This window comes from Desmodus rotundus, chromosome 10, assembly GCF_022682495.2.
Source record: "Desmodus rotundus isolate HL8 chromosome 10, HLdesRot8A.1, whole genome shotgun sequence".
Taxonomy (NCBI): Eukaryota; Metazoa; Chordata; class Mammalia; order Chiroptera; family Phyllostomidae; genus Desmodus; species Desmodus rotundus.
In genome coordinates this window covers 47,353,983-47,369,703 of record NC_071396.1, presented here as the reverse complement: position 1 = coordinate 47,369,703, position 15,721 = coordinate 47,353,983, and the positions used below count along the sequence as shown (strand labels likewise).

General features: G+C 50.0%; 1 protein-coding gene across 10 annotated transcripts in view; it reads left to right on the top strand.

Moving 5' to 3' along the window:
- The window catches only part of MACROH2A1 (macroH2A.1 histone), a 74,555-nt gene that overhangs the window by 46,228 nt on the left and 12,606 nt on the right, over window positions 1-15,721 (top strand). Inside the window, exons 5-6 of one of the 10 annotated variants that reach the window (XR_008425444.2) lie at window positions 4,516-4,626; window positions 13,674-13,760. Coding sequence is in view for 6 of the 10 variants with exons in the window: in XM_053913444.2 (XP_053769419.1) it covers window positions 4,516-4,626; window positions 11,931-12,030 (211 nt within the window). In the remaining 4 variants the exon portion in view is untranslated. The other 9 variants (XR_011650464.1, XM_053913446.2, XM_053913447.2 and 6 more) reach the window with 9 other exon arrangements.

The window sequence follows — 15,721 nt, the reverse complement described above, 5'->3', positions numbered from 1 at the left end:
CTCGCCAACAGTTGTTGTTTGTGGGTTTATTGATGATGGCCATTCTGACGGGTAGGAGGTGATATCTCACTGTGATTTTAATTTGCATTTCCCTGATGATGAGTGATGTTGAGCATCTGTTCATGTCTGTTGGCCGTCTCTATGTCCTCTTTGGAGAAATGCCTGTTCAGGTCCTCTGTCAATTTTTTAATTGGATTGTTTGTGGGGGTTTTTTTGGTGTTAAGTTATATGAGTTCCTTATATCATTGGCAGATATCTCCTTCCATTCGGTTGGTCATCTTTTCATTTTGTTGATGGTTTCCTTTAGTGTGCAAAACTCTTCAGTTTGATGCAGCCCCATTTATTTATTTTTTCCTTTGTTTCCCTTGCCTGAGGAGACATTCAGAAAAACATTATAAGAACAGTGTCAACCCTGGCTGGTGTGGCTCATTGGATTGAGTGCCAGCCTGTGAACCAAAGGGTCACTGGTTCAATTCCCATTCAGGGCACATGCCTGGGTTGCAGGCCAGGTCCCCAGTAGGGGGCGCTTGAGAAGCAACCACACATTGATGTTTCCCTCTCTTTCTTCCTCCTTTCCCCTCTCTCTAAAAATAAATAAATAAAATCATAAAAAAAGGACCAGCTTTTAGTTTCATTGATTTTTTCTATTATTTTTAAGACTATTTCATTTATTTCTTTATTGTTTTCTTCCTTATACTCACATTGGGCTTCGTTTGTTTTTCTTTTTCTAGTTCCTTTACATGAAAGGTTAATATGTGTGTTTGAGTTTTTTTCCTTCATCCTTGAAGTAGGCCTGCATTGCTATGAATGTCCCTCGTAGAGCTGCTTCCCCAGTGTCCCGTAGATTTGGGGATCATTATGTTTTCATTTTCGTTTGTCTCAAGGTATATTTTGATTTCTTCTGTGATCTGATTGTTGACATATTCATGGTTTAGTAGCATGTTATTTAACCTCCATGCGTTTGTGTGTTTTTGTTTTCTTCTTGTGATTGAATTCTAGTTTCATACCCTTGTAATTGGAGAAGATGCTTGGTCTGATTTCAGTCTTAAATTTATCAGGGCTTCTTTTGTGGCCTAACGTGTGGTCTATCCTGGAAAATGTTCTACGTACAGTTAAGAAAAATGTATGTTCTGCTGCTTCTGGGTGACATGTCCCAAAGAATTATCAATTAAGTCCCTCTGGTCTAATGAGTCTTTCAAGGCCACTGTTTCCTTGTTGATTTCCATCTGGATGATTTATCCATTGATGTCAATAGGGTGCTAAAGTCCCCTACTGTGACCGTCTTACTGTTGGCCATATTTGCCCGCTCTCTGTAGGTGCCCCTAGATTGGACGTTTATGAGTTTCATCCTCTTTTTGGATCGGTCCCTTTGTCATTATGAAATGCCCTGTTTTAACGTCTATTTTCTCTGATATAGTATGGCTGCCCCAGCTTTTTCTTGTTTTCATTTTCATTCTCGTGAAATACCTTTTTTCATCTCTTACCTTTCAGTTTGTGTGTGTGTTGGTCTGAAGTGGTTCTCTTGCAGGCAGCGTATGGATGTGTCTTGTCTTTTTATTTGTTCAGCCACCCTGTGTCTTTTGATTACAGTGTCGAGTCCATTTACATTTAAACTAATTGTTGACAGGTAAGTAGTTATTGCCATTTTATTGTTTTTTAATTGTTTTTGTAGTTCCCTTTAATCTGATTCTTATTCTCTTTCTTACTCTCCTGCTCTATTCTGTTGTATGTTGATAACTTTCTGTAGCGTTGTGTGTGGATTCCTTTATCGCTTTTTTAAGTTATTTCTTGTGGATTTTTGGCCTGTGGTCACCATGTACTTCCTATATGCAAAGCTACGTTTATAGCACTGTGTTTCACGCTGTTGGTTGCTTAAGGTGAAACACACATAAGCCCGCAAGTTTGACTCACCCCTCCATGGTCATGTTTCTGCGATTATTTTTTACTTTGTGTGTATATCAATTTATTGTTGTAATTACACACGATCTTCCTACTTTTGCCGTTTAACCTTCGTACTAGCTTTAGAGGAGGTTGATCCTCTTCTTTTATTATGTGTTTGTCCTTGTGAGAATTTTTCTCTTTCCTATATTTTCTTATTCATATTTTTTATCTTTCCTTTTTAGAGAAATCCCTTTGACATTTCTTGTAATACTCATTTAGTGGTGATGAAGTCTTATTTTTTTTACCATCTGGGAACCTCTTTACTCTCTCTTTTGATTCTAAGTGGATAGAGTGATCTTATTGTAGGTCCTTGCTTTTCATCACTTTGAATATTTCATGCCAGTCCCTGCTGGCCTGAAATGTTTCTGTGGAGAAATAAGGAGCAGTCCTATGGGAGCTCCCCTGTATGTCACTAACTGCTTTTCTCTTGCTACTTTTATGACACTCTGTATTTTACCTTCGGCATTGTAATCATGATGCGTCTTGATGTGGGCCTCTCTTTGGGTTCGTCTCATTTGGGACTCTGTGATTCCTGGACCTGTGTGTCTGTTTCTGTCAGCCACTATTCTTTCACATAAAAATTTCAATTCCTTGCTCTCTTCTTGTTTGTACCCCTGTGATGCAAATGTTGGTATGCTTGATGTTGTCCAAGAGGTCCCTTAAACCAGGGGTTCCCAACCCCTGGGCCATAAACCTGTACCGGTCCATGGCCTGTTAGGGACCAGGCCCCACAGCAGGAGGTGAGTGGAGGGTGAATTAACGAAGCTTCACTCGCATTACCACCTGAGTTCTGCCTCCTGTTCCCCCACACCCCAGCCTGGTGCCTGGAAAATTGCCTTCCACGAACTGGTGCCTGGTGCCAAAAAGGTTGGGGGCTGCTGCCTTAAACTATCCTTTTTTTTTTTTTTAATTCTTTTTGCTGTTCTGATTGGTGGTTTTCTGCTGCCTTGTCTTCCAGATTGCTGATATGCGCCTCTGCTTCATCTAGGGTGCTGTTGAGTCCACCTAATGAATTATTCATTCCAGTCACTATATTCCTCACTTTTAACTTGTTCTTTCCCATGGTTTCTAGCTCTTTGTGTAAGTTCTCCCTGAGGTCATCTGTTTTTGTCCTAAGTTCATTGAACAGCCTTATAACCAGTGTTTTGAACTCTGTGTCTGGTAGATGACTTGCCTCCATTTCATTTAGTTCTTTTTCTGGAGTATTCTATTTTTTTCACTTGGGACATGCTTGTTTCCTCATATTGGCTGTCTCCCTGTGTGTGTTTCTGTGTATTATTAAGTAGATCTGCTAAACCTCCCAGTCTGGGCAGAGTGGCCTTAGGTAGTAGTTGTCTTGTGGGGCCCAGTGGCACCGTCTCCCTGGTCCCCTGAGCCAGGTGTCCCTTGTGTGGGTAGCGTGTGTCCTCCTGGTGTAGTTGGGCCTTGATCACTGTCGGCACATCAGTGGGTGGGACTGACCCTCGGGCTGCCCAGCCGTGAGTACTTGATGTGACTCCAGCAGAGAAGTTCTACTTCCTTGATTTGTTCCCACTGGACCCTCCCTCAGGAGTGATGTACTTCTCGGCAATAATTGGGGCAAGGAAAAGGTTTAGTGTCTAAACAAAAATTGCCACTGTTACCACTATCATCACTCTACAGTATATGTGGATGCAGAAAAATCCCCAAATGACTCAAAATATCCATTTTTTTTTTAATACAAGCCTCATCCTTAGCCAAAATATGTCAAAGACTGGGAAAGACTTGCATTCCCCTCCCGGGTGTGCCATGCCAATATGCAGTCTGGGAAGTGGGAGGAGGGTGGCTGTGCAAGGCAACCCAGCAGGAAACCTTGGCCGTGGGCTTAAGTCACTCTTAGGGCAGGTCAGTTTTAGGAGAAGTACGTGAGAAAGCCAAGGATCTGGACACTGGTGAAACTTCTCCCTGCAACATAACTCTGGGAAGGCTCTTGGGAACCCCAGGGCACACGTACTTCAGACTGAATGATGCTGAGCATGCTGGGATCCATGCCCACGGTGGGTGCTGGGGGTCTCCAGGCAGATGGTGGGCTCACCAAGACACTCCCATGGATCCTTCTCCAGGGCTGGCTTTACTGAAGGAGAGTCGGGGAGTCTTACCTCCTGGGCTGGGGGGAGTTGGAGGGCTATGGTCCTCAGTCTGCTTTTTGGCTCTTTGAGAACTAATGACCTAGAACAATTTGTTTTTCTCTTCAAACTTCAATAGTATACAGCCACCTAGAAAGGAAGGACCCTTAATTAAGAGACATGTACTTGGTCTAAATCTATGAAAATAGGTCTGTTCTAAATTATCAGTGTAAAGTTTTGCCTTTGACAGCTGATTTTTTTAGATTATAAAGTGCTGAAAATACAGTTTAACATTTTTCATGGAATTCATGTACTTCAAAGTAAGTGTGCAGCCCCCTTGGTGAGAAAAGCCGAGGAGCGCTGGCGATTTAGTTTCGCTGTCTCTGGAGTGCTACGGGCAAGGCCTGTGAGCTGCGTCCTGGTCAGACCCGCCCAGATGCGCTGGGCTCTCCCTGTGCGGGCCACATACTGACTCTTCCGTTTGTGCAAGAAGAAGCAGGGAGAAGTCAGCAAGGCAGCCAGTGCCGACAGCACGACCGAGGGCACGCCCGCCGACGGCTTCACAGTCCTCTCCACCAAGAGCCTCTTCCTCGGCCAGAAGGTAAGCAAACGTGCAGCCTCGGCCTGCTCTCGGGCCCTGGGAAGGAGGGGCACAGGCTACCTCCACTGGCAGGCAGGCCTGGGGATTGCAGAGGCCACTCTGGTCTCGTAGGGGTGGGTGGCGAGAATGGGGGTGGAGGGCTGTCATAGTGGCCTCTGGGAATGCCGGGAGGAGGCTGGCAGGCGGGAGGAGGATGTGGTGGTAAAGATGAGGGAAGGGCTCCTGTGGGGGGGTCGGGACCCCCCAGTCAGCCTTCAGAAGGAGCTGCTTATGTGGTATTGCCTGGTCACCATATAGCACTGGCCAGAGAAACAGCCAGAAGTTAAAACTGGGTCCTGGGAAAGGAGAGATCTAGCAGGCAGCCCACACATTCTGCTGGGCACTGAAGGTAGAGCCCCTGATCTAGGGGACGGGATTGTTTCTAGAGGTACGTAAAGGGTGCACGAAGCCACCTGACCACTCCTCGAGCCAATCATTTGGTTTTGTTAACTGTGGGCAGTGTATTTTCAGCTGCCCCAGTGATGCAGCTTTGCCAGGACATCATGGTTTTGTAAAATAAAAATGATGCAGCGGCTTTTAAGACCTGAGAATGAGAGCAAATTAATCCTTCTCTCATGACACTAAAAATGGGGGTGGAGAGAGAGCGAATTAAACTTTTCTTAACGTTTTTAATCCTACACATTAAAAAGTTCAAGGCATGAATTTGGCCTTCCGTGTGAATTGTGTTCAGTTTGAATGTGGTCAACAACTTGGTTCTGAAGCTGCATCATTTTTAAAACCTCACTGTCGATTTTCTTTTGCATCTCAGTGACAGTCCTCCTGCGCACGTCCTTCGTTGCAAGTGCTCCTTGTCCCCCCTCCTCCTGTCGCTAGTGGCACTCGGGCCTCATGATGCAGTTCCAGTGGTGGCCTCTGTGTTCCAGCAAATAACCATTACAGTTTGCATTTTATAACCATCATCTGTATTTTGTGTGCATTTCTCCAAGGAAAATAATAAGCAGCACTAGTTGTCATCTTAAGGTCTGGGGCCTTGAAAGTTTTTGTTTAAAATATTTTTTATTTAAACAATATCAGCTTGGCAGTGAAGGCAACCGCCTGGGTCTCCTCACACACCCTTTAACACGTCCTTCGGGTAATACATTGGAAGTCAGTGTGCCCTGTCATCCAAATTGCTTTGGTTTGAAGACAGTGTGAAAACCCCTGTTAGTTAGGACCAGCTCCTGTGTGCTCCAGATCCCAATGCAGATGATTGGCCAGGACTCGGAAGCCTGTTAAGCAGGTAGGACAGTTCAGCCCGCTGGAGTCACCTTCTCCATCACTCTTTCCCCAGACCTGCCCCTGGGCGCCCTGCCCCTGGCCTCTTCATTCCCAGTGTTCTTCTTGCTACCTACCACCTGTGGGCTACCCCAAAGTCAACCTCAGATCAGAACTCCTCACACCCTTTGCTGGATGAGCACAAATATTTCCAAAATTGCAGCACTCAGCCCTACAAATGGACATGCCCTTCTTGATCTTGGGATCGGGGTCTTGCCTGGGCGCTGCTGCCCGTGAGCCCTGAAAGGGAGGCAGCAAAGGCTGTACACACCTGGCCAGCTCTTCTGTGACTACGCAGCGCTGTCTCCTCCATCTGGGCACACCTGGCCTCAGGCCTCAGGGCCAGGAGCCACAGACACAGACGTCCCAGAAAGCACAAATCCAGTCAGCACTGACTGCGCCCGCTCAGGGCTGGGCAGGGCAGAGTCCAAAAGCTGTAGAGAAGTATCCATACTCTCTAATCATTTACAGACATGTTATCTAATGTTATTTAAGACATAGAGGAAAATGGGAGAAGCGGGTTAGGCCAGTGAAACTAATGTGCCTGTTTGATGCCTTGACTTTTGGAGGGAGACTCTGAAAGGATCGGTTGAGCTAGAACCAGTGCAGAATAGTCAACTGTGAGAGGAGGAGCTGAATGCAGAACTGATGGACCGCCCTCCTCCTTTCTCGTAGCATGTGGCTGAGTGTTAGTGGTGAGAGCAAACCACCGAGCTACCATGAGACTGTCCTTTCGTTCAGTGTGTTTAATGACTCGAGATCCCCACATCCAGGAAGGACCCCCACCTCCAGCACCGCAGATGCCCTTAGCAGAGTAAACTGCCCCACCCCCCGGCCCCAAATGTGGCATCACCAAATAAAGCAGCACCTCAAGCCGGCCTGGGCCCCAGTGTCAGAAACTGGTGTGCTAGCATTCCCTCCTGGAAGCCACGCCTCTCCCTTCGGCAGGAGGCGGAGAGTCTGCAGTTAAGAGCACGCTCTTGAAGCAGTTCTTCTGACCCTTTGTTGGCTGTTACCCTCAAGTGGGCATCACGGCACAGAGCGCAAAAGGGGCAAGTGACAAAGCTGGTGGGGTCCTACACCAAGCGCCACGGCCTTTTAAAGTGTTATTATGCACATTAATTTGGACTTGGATTTTAGGAAGTGTTTCAGAAAGGGTCCTTGAGAACCATGACTGGGCGGTAAGACCACACAGTCCTACGAGTCTTGTTTTCCCACCTGTGATGATGAGACCAAGGCTTGAATATTGCAGGCAGGCCCAGGCGGAGAGAGGTGACGCTGCTCCCTGCAGCTGCGTAAGGCACGGTTGCTAAGCTACCCGCAGGAGCAGCCGGCTGCGCCCAGGAGGCTGGGATCTGTTGTTGTTGATGAGGAATTGCACATGCTGAAGTCTCAGAAGTCATCACCCTCACCGCCTACGATTTCACCCAGTGTTCGCACACACTGTGGAACCGCGTTCAGAATCGGAGTCAGCCGAGCGTTTTTCTTTTGCAGTTCAGTGGAGATTTGCAGCCCCTTGTTAGAAATTTAAAAACCTGATGACTTCATTTCCCCAAAATACTTCCAGTGCGTGTTTCCATACACCTGTGTCAGTGGTGGTGAATGACTTAGGCTTCCTGGTAGGGTCAGTGTTATTAGAAGCAGCCGGGAAGGCAGTGTCAGGAGGGATGAGCAAGTCTTCCTGCCTCCCTGGCTGTCAGGACGGCAGCCACAGCACGTCGGCCACTGCAGGCAGTGAGGGCTCCGTGGGGTTTCTCCCTCTGGCCCAGGTGCCCTGCTCCTAGGGCTGGGAACTGTGAGGAGACAAGGAGCTCTCGCAGCAGCAATGAGGAGGGAGGGCTGTCACCCCGTTCCACCTGTGTCTGACGATCGGTCGGCTCCTAAGAGTGGTGACTCGGCTCCTGGGCCTCCAGCAGTGCACACATGTATCCTTATATTCATGTGACACATTCTAGCCTGAAACACAGCCGACGCCACCGCTAGACCTGAAGCCTCCAGGGAAATTCAGGCCGGGCTGCATGCAAGGTAGGCAGCATAGTACTGATGAAGGAGTCCTTTCACCCCGGGGCAAGGGCAGGAGTGTGGGCCCTCGAGTGGGCCACAGAGAACATGGTTCTCTGTGAGGAAGTAGAATCAGTTCAATGGGAGACATTGCCCTTTCCATCCTCCTTAGTTTAAGCAGACTTTGGGGACAGAAGAAGAGTTGCATTTCATGTGACTGCACAGGGAAATATGACCCGCCAGGCTTCTCCTTCCTTGTCCATCATGAGGGAATGAGAGACACCAAAAATCGACAATTACAGGCTAAACATGCTACTCATCCAATCTTTAACAATCATTTTTATTTTCTAAAGTTGAATTTCTGATCAGATTATGTAAGAAAGTAGGATTGTACTATTTCCCGTAGCCAAGTAGGCCATATCAAGGTATGCTGGATGTCTATCCAGTATCTCCAAGCCACCAGCTCCTTCCCTATCATAGGAGGCCACCTCCTGGTCATGCCTAAATAGTGGGTGCCACCCTCCCTTCCAGAGTGGCCAGCTTGGCTCTGGCCACCTCAGGTCCACGGCAGGCCAAGGGCCTGGTTCCTGACCTGCTACTCCCCTTAGCCCTGCTTGAAGGGAAGGAGGGACGTCATCTCAGAGTGACGTCCTGGTGTCGGGTGTCAACTGCAGCTCCGTCTGTGCGCCCACAGACCCCCAAGTGCTGTCTTAGGCCTCGTGTGGCAGTCGGGTCAGGAGGCAGCACCCCTCTGCCTCCAAGGAGCTCATACTCTGACAAGTTCACATCACGAGCAAGCACAGGGGCTAATGTGGGCATAACGACTTAGAAGGACAACTGGGAGCTGTGGACATCAGAGGTGGCTGCAGCAGAGCCAGCGGAGGTTAGGATAGTCAGGTCCCAGGAGTGGACGGGATCCTGAAGGACACTCGCCTCCGTCCCCTCCTCCCAACTCTGCAGCCTGGTGGAACCTCCTTCCGCTCTGTAAGCGCCCATACCCTTTGGCCACTCTCTCCAGTGGCCAGCAGTCTTCACAGGTATTTTAAGCCCCCGAGCTATGGTTTTAAACAGTTTCCTATGCTGAGACAAAGAAGGAGTCTCTTTATTCTAAAAATTCTAAAATCTTAATGACCCTCTTCCCTCCCGGAAGCTGCACTAAACTTGGGGATTCCCACAGTTCTCCAGAAACCTCATCTCCCACCCTCAGTGAGCACCCTCGCTCTGTCATGTGCCTCAGCCAGCCACCAGCCGCTTTGGCCGAGAGGCCCGGTCAGATTTGCCCCGGGTGGTGGTGGTGGAGGCCCTGGGCCTTCCCAGGGCTGGGTACCTCTCGTGCCCCTGCCAGGCCTGCGTGTCCGCGGGACGGCGCATACTTTTCAGACTTGCACACGTGGCCCATCTGTAGTCCCTGCTCATGGTCCTTCGTCTCCTGTTCAGGGCAGCTACTGCATTTGCTCACACTCATCTCACTACCGCTGCCCACTGGTGCAGCCTGCCCAAGCCGGGCTGGCCACCCCTTAGTCTTTCCAAAGTGCCCGAAGCAGTTTGTCCCGTCCCCATGCCTCTTCCAAGCAAACTCCCACACATGGACCCCCTCCCCAAGCACATGCTTCACAGTTAAGAGGGTTTTTTTAAAAAAATACACATTTGTACATATTTAATAGCAGCAAAATTGTTTTGTGGCTTAGCCCCTCCCACTGAGGACTTCGCTGAGCCTTGCGCACAGCAGAGCATAGTTGGAAAATCAAAGCGTAGGTGAGAGAACCAGCCCTTGATTAGCTGGGAGTTCTCGATGCTGGGGGCAGTGGCCTCAGAAGGTGCAGTGCTCTGTGCCCCCGAGAGCCGGGCTGCTCGGGTCAGGAGGGAACCCTCCGAGGATCAGGAGTCCTGTTTGTAGCCACTGCCTCCCTTCAACAAAGCCACACAGCCCTCCGGTTCCCCCTGGGGGCCCGTCTCTCCCTGGGCAGAGTCTGAGCGGCTGCGGGGTCTTCCCAGCAAGTTGAATCAGAGCCCGTGGAAAGGGCTGATTTTCCAGTGAGGCATTTCTGACTGCAAATCCAGAAGCATCTGTGCACTTAGAAAAAAATAGTGTGAATTTGAAGGATTTGCACTTGTACAGTTTTGCAGCAAACAGAAAAGGAATCTCATAGATGTGCGCTCATCTCACCCACAGCGCCCCAAGTGAAGTGTTGGTTTTTTTCTCCTCCTCCTTCCCCACCAGCTTCCTGCCACTTGCACACCACGCTGGGTTTGGTTTTTTTTTCAATGGCGGGGACAGAGTGTTGGCCTAATTTGAGTTTTGATAAATAGCATTTGCTTAAAGTCAAATGGAATACTGACATGATGTCATCATCCAACCTCTTACCTTGTCCTGAACCCTGAATGTTCACCGCCCACCTTACCCCGAGTGTGGCCGTCAGCACCTGGCCTGATGCTGGTCTCTCCTGTGCCTCTGCCCTGGCGTCAGGGCCCTGTGCTTCGGAGCTTAGCTCCAGGGATGTGGGCGCCCCCAAAATCATCCCTTGGGGCTGGGTACCATAGTATGCAAAGTCCAAGTGGAGAAAACTTGTTCTTTCTCTTCCAGTCCAAACTAAAAATTCAGACCAGTGCCGTGTGCCAGGGCCTCCCAGAGTCCTTCCCCAGCCATGTGACCAAATTTCCTTCCACAACTGCTTTCTCACAAAAGATGATGACTTTTACTCTAAGCTGGTCCCTCTTTTTAGAATCCACTGTCTGCTTCTGGGAATCAGAAATGTGGATTTATATTTCTGAGGCTTATAGAGTATTTGGTTTTGTTTTCAACAAAATGTTTGGCCCCAGAAATTCAGTGACTTGGAGCTCCGTTGCCAAGAGGGTCCCTGCCAAGTGCCCTTGGGGTGAGGGCCCGGACAAAGGCTCCTGCCCTGCCGGGCCCAGTGGGCTGCAGTCAGCTTACCCAGCCTGGGTCTCAGTCCGTCCGGGGCACCAGCTGCTCAGGGTTCACAGGCATTGCTCTTTGCTGCAGCTGTTAGCAATTCATGTCACTGAACAGTGAGCATCTTGAGAAAGGGAGAGAGCGAGCTACCTTTGCTGCAGGCGCTTGTACCCAAGAACAGGAAGGGGGAGAGTACGTACAGGGTAGGAGTCCTGAGCCAGCTAATTTCAATTCTCATTGTCCCTCTCACAGCTGAGTCTAGAACTTGAGATTCCTCACTTACTGAGGGTTGCTATGGCAACAGAATAACACTGGGGAGGGGGCATTTAGTGACTGTTTAAAAAGAGCCACTTGATCGGATACTCATAAGACTCATTCAGGGAAAGTGCTTGACTCATTGGGCCTCAGAGTAACTCACCAACAAGGTAAAAACCATTCAAAAGACAGTGACTCGCTAGAGACCTACTGTTTCCTTCCTGGGTTCCACCAGGCCGTCAGCGCTGTCAGCATCACGGGACTAAAGGACGCATCAAATTACTGAGCACCAGACCATTCTCCTCCTTGCCACCCCTGAGCAGGGCAGGGGGCCAGCCAGCCAGTAGTCATGGTGATGGGGGGCAGCCTTAAAGACCCGTGGCCACTTGGAGGAGAAGGCAGAGCTACTGGGGTTTGCCCAAACCAGCTGCGACTTCTGCACATTCCAGAGCTCAGAGGACAGGGTGGTCACACCCAGTGCCCCACCCACTAGCGAGTGCCCTGATCTAGGGCCTGGCAGCTGCCTCCCTGTAGCCCCCAAATCACAAGTCCTTTTAGGGATATGGATCCACCAGTCCGGTGTGGCTTATGCTGCTCTTTCGCCTAAGCATCACCCAATGGGCTCCGGACCCTCAGGCCCGCTCAAGTCCTTTCAGCATCGGAGTGGCATTTGAGTCCTTCTTTAGATTCGTTTTAGCCAATTCCCCTTTGTGCCCAGTGCACCTGAAGTGTTCGCTGCCCTTCATCTGTGTCCCAAGGCTCACTTCTCTGTGACTTCCCGGCTGTCCTGTTATTTCCCACCTCATGCTTTTCTTTTCAGCTGAACCTTATTCACAGTGAAATCAGTAATTTAGCCGGCTTTGAGGTGGAGGCCATAATCAATCCTACCAATGCTGACATTGACCTTAAAGATGACCTAGGTAATTGGGAATGGGGTTTGGCGCCACCAGCTGTCAGGTGAAAAGTTATGGAACCCAGAATTTAGGCTCTTCATCTTCTCAAACTCCAGCCGGTCAAGCCAAATTCCCGAATCCTAGACGAACGTCGGGGTGGGGACACTGAACGTCTGCTTACTCCGGGCCACTCCAGACGGAAGTGGTCGGATGGGGTTTCTCTGAGTGCAATTGGCTGCTTGCTCCCCTTGATTGTGACCCTGTCGCCATCTAAATTCTCTTCCATAATGATCACACTGACTGCTGGTTACTTGGGGGGGTATTTTTAAAACATGTTTATTTTTTTAAGAACGGAAAATCTCAGGTAACTCCAAAAGGATAGTTTCTCCATTTAAGCCCTGCAGGGACACTCGCAGCTTGAAAGCCCCTGAGAAGGGAGACAAGCTGCATCAGGACACAGTGAAGCTGATTCTAACCCACCAGCCAGTTGGTCCCCCAAACGTGCCACCTGTTGTCGCTCCAGCTCCTTGTTACAACTGAGAACTGTGACGGAGTGTCACTGTCACGAACGGTTTGGGCAGAGGATGACATTACACAGAAGAGCGGTATTTCCGAGACAGCACCTGCAGAGGAGAGCTCTGCGCACCAAGCCACAGGGTCTCCCTGCCCCGGGGGGCCCCACTCTGCGGCTTCACCTTTGTGCAGCAGAGTGGTGCGCTCAGGGGCACCAGACAGGCCCCTGTCGTCTTGTCTGTGAGCCTTGCCGGGGGCAGCAGGCTGACACATGTCCACGCCCAGGCGGCCTCGTGCCCACGCTGGCTCAGGTGCATTTGGTGAGCCCTCAGCTCCCCCAACCCGGGGCTGCCTTTGGAAGCCAGCAGAGTTCCTGACCGTGAGAGGGGCGTGTCCCGGAGCCCAGGCCCAGCTCGCACACACCGGCCCCGGAGAGGGTGGGAGTCTGGGACCTGGGACTCAGCAGGGCCCTGCTCGAGCTCGTTTCCCACCTGCCTTCATCAGACACCCTCTTTTAAAGAAAGCCACAAGCTGGAAAAAGCAAGTATTCTGTCCTGTTATACTTAAAATACCTAAAACTAAGATTACCTGGAATGAGGTAGGCCTGGAGAAGTACTTACACTCATTGAAGGGGAGAGATAAAGGCGATCCTCTCTGCACACCTGTCCTGCCTCCTTGGTGTTCGAGATGTCCCTTGAAGGTAGACAGTCGAATACCAGACCCGGAAAGTTGACTGCTTTTGACAAAATGGAGAAACTTATTGTTTTGGTTGGCCTGATAGTCCACTTTTTTTTTTTTTTTAAACAGACACCATGTTTTAGTAGCTTTTTCAGTGGGGAGCCGGTTGTACAGGCTTTTGCGAAGTGAAATGGGGCATTCGTTGTTTTGTTATTTCTTTTAACCTTTGCAATGATCTCATGTGTGTGTTTCTCTTTTTTTGGGACTTGTCATTCAAATGTTTAATTTCAACATGTCACATTTGATATTCCTCCTCCTCACCCCCATCCACGTGTGCGCACACCTCGTGGACTGTGCCCCTTGGGCTCCTATGTTGGAATCGACCAGGTAGGCCAGCCCTGCCATGGGGCGTTAGTGAATGTGCCTGTGCGTGGGTCTCGGTCCAACACAGTTGATATACATTTGTTTACCTGTTATAGTTGCAAGTTGTACAGGCTGACATTGCCTCGATCGACAGTGATGCTGTCGTTCACCCGACAAACACTGACTTCTACATCGGTGGTGAAGTAGGTAATGCCTAGCCGGGTGCTGCCGAGTGTGTGTGTGCATGGTCAGTCGGCCGCCGCAGACAGCTTGACCCTTTGACAGCTATGCAGGGCTGCATTCATTTCACACTTCCAGCTGTCCTGACCTTCCCAAGGTCTCCCGTCCCCGGGTTACGAACTGTGAGCAATACAGCTAGCTGTCAGCCAGGTGCACCATGCAGCTCACAAATGGGCACGCTTCTGGTTTGGGAACTGGTTCGGCAGCCTCGTTTCTCCACTCGCTTCACGAGGCGCAGCTTTGACGGAGCTTGGGTTCACACAGGACCTAGGCCGCAAGGGCCATGCACCCAGGTCGTCTGAGTGGCGTCCCAGGCCACTTCTGTGCCCTCTGTGGACCAGACACATGCAGGGATGGCTGTGAACCAGCCCCTGCCCGTCTCTCTGTGTCAGAGCACACTCCTGAAAGTGGCCTTCAAGGCTGAGGTTCCCGCTGGGGCACTTGCCCACACCCAGGGTTCTCAGAGCCTCCGGGAACAAAAATCCCCTCGTTCTGATGTGGTGCCCTTAGACCGTGCTTGGGAAACACTCTCCTAGACCCAGAGAGCCCCTTCCTCTCCCCAGCAGCTGGCACGCATCATCGGTTGGCTGCTGGTGCTAGGTAGCTGAGGGCGGGGTGAGGCCCAGAGCACTCAGGCACTCGGCGCGGAGCCGCGGCTGCCAGCTTGCTGCCGCAGTGGGCCAGGTAGTGCCCTGCTTTAAAAATGTGCTGGGGCACTTGTGCAATGAGGCATCAGTCTGAGGGCAAACGAAGAGAAGAGACAGTGTTGGAGCTGGGTATGAGGGGCTTGCACCCTAACCTCGGCACCCTACAGGCTGGAGCCGGAGGCTCTGCAGAGGCACAGGCAGGCAGCTGTGCCACCCCCACCCTCCTAGAGCCCCATTCTTCCTGAATAATGACAATGCCGATGCTTTTCCCTCTGGCCTGCTTGACCCCAACCCACTGCTGTGCCTGCGGTAAACATACGCTAGCCTTGGTGACATAAGGAACCCGGGTCCAGGAGCTTGCCCAAGGTCACCTCACACACTGACACTGTCACAGCTGGGCAAAAACCTCAGCAGGTCCAGACAACCTGAGTGGCCGAGGAGGAAAGACTGCCAGGACCACAACCCAGGCTTTCCAAAGCCCACCTCAGTGCTTTTTTTCAGAGAACCAGTCCAAACGAGTACTGAATCCAGACTCGCTTAACGTGCCAAACCACTGACCAACCAGATTCGTGCATGCTCTCAATTGGTTCCAGCTCCCACTTGGGGGTGTGAGAGGGGAAGTGAGGAAGCTAGGATGCAGTCCCTCCACGTCTCCCATTCGGTGTGAATTCTGAGCCCCGAGACTGCTGGAAGAAGGAATGCGAGTGCAGGAATGCGTAGCCCCAGTGATTAACTTGACCCATCGGAAGTTCTTTCTAACAGTGAAATAGACCACAGGCTGAGCCTGACGTTTGCCCAAGCCTAAATTTCCGCTCAGGCTGTTTGGAACACTGATACCTGTGCCTGCTTTCTAAGCATGAAATAACGTTCTTGTTCTCACGGGCGTAACACATGTTTATGCTTGGGGGCAAGTAAGGCGATTGCTTATGATTAACCCTGAAGTGAAGCCTAAAAAGCAAGAGTCTCACATTAAGAGTGTTGACAATGCAGTTGAAATGGGCCTGTTTCTTGTTAAAAAGTACACGTGTGTCTACATGAACATGTGCATACGTATGTGTGTGTAGGAGTCAAGTCCTGGCTGGGTGCGTTGCCTGCAATCCAGGGTTCAGTTTTTAAGTTGGGGAAATGCATTCAGTGTATTTTAACTTGCAAATTTCACTTCTAATTAAAGCAAGATTTAATTATAAGTAAAAATTTTAAAGTAAACACTCTTCCTAAGATAAAACACCTTTAATTGTAAATCAGCCCATTTTCTTAAATGATCTTGTATTTTTGGA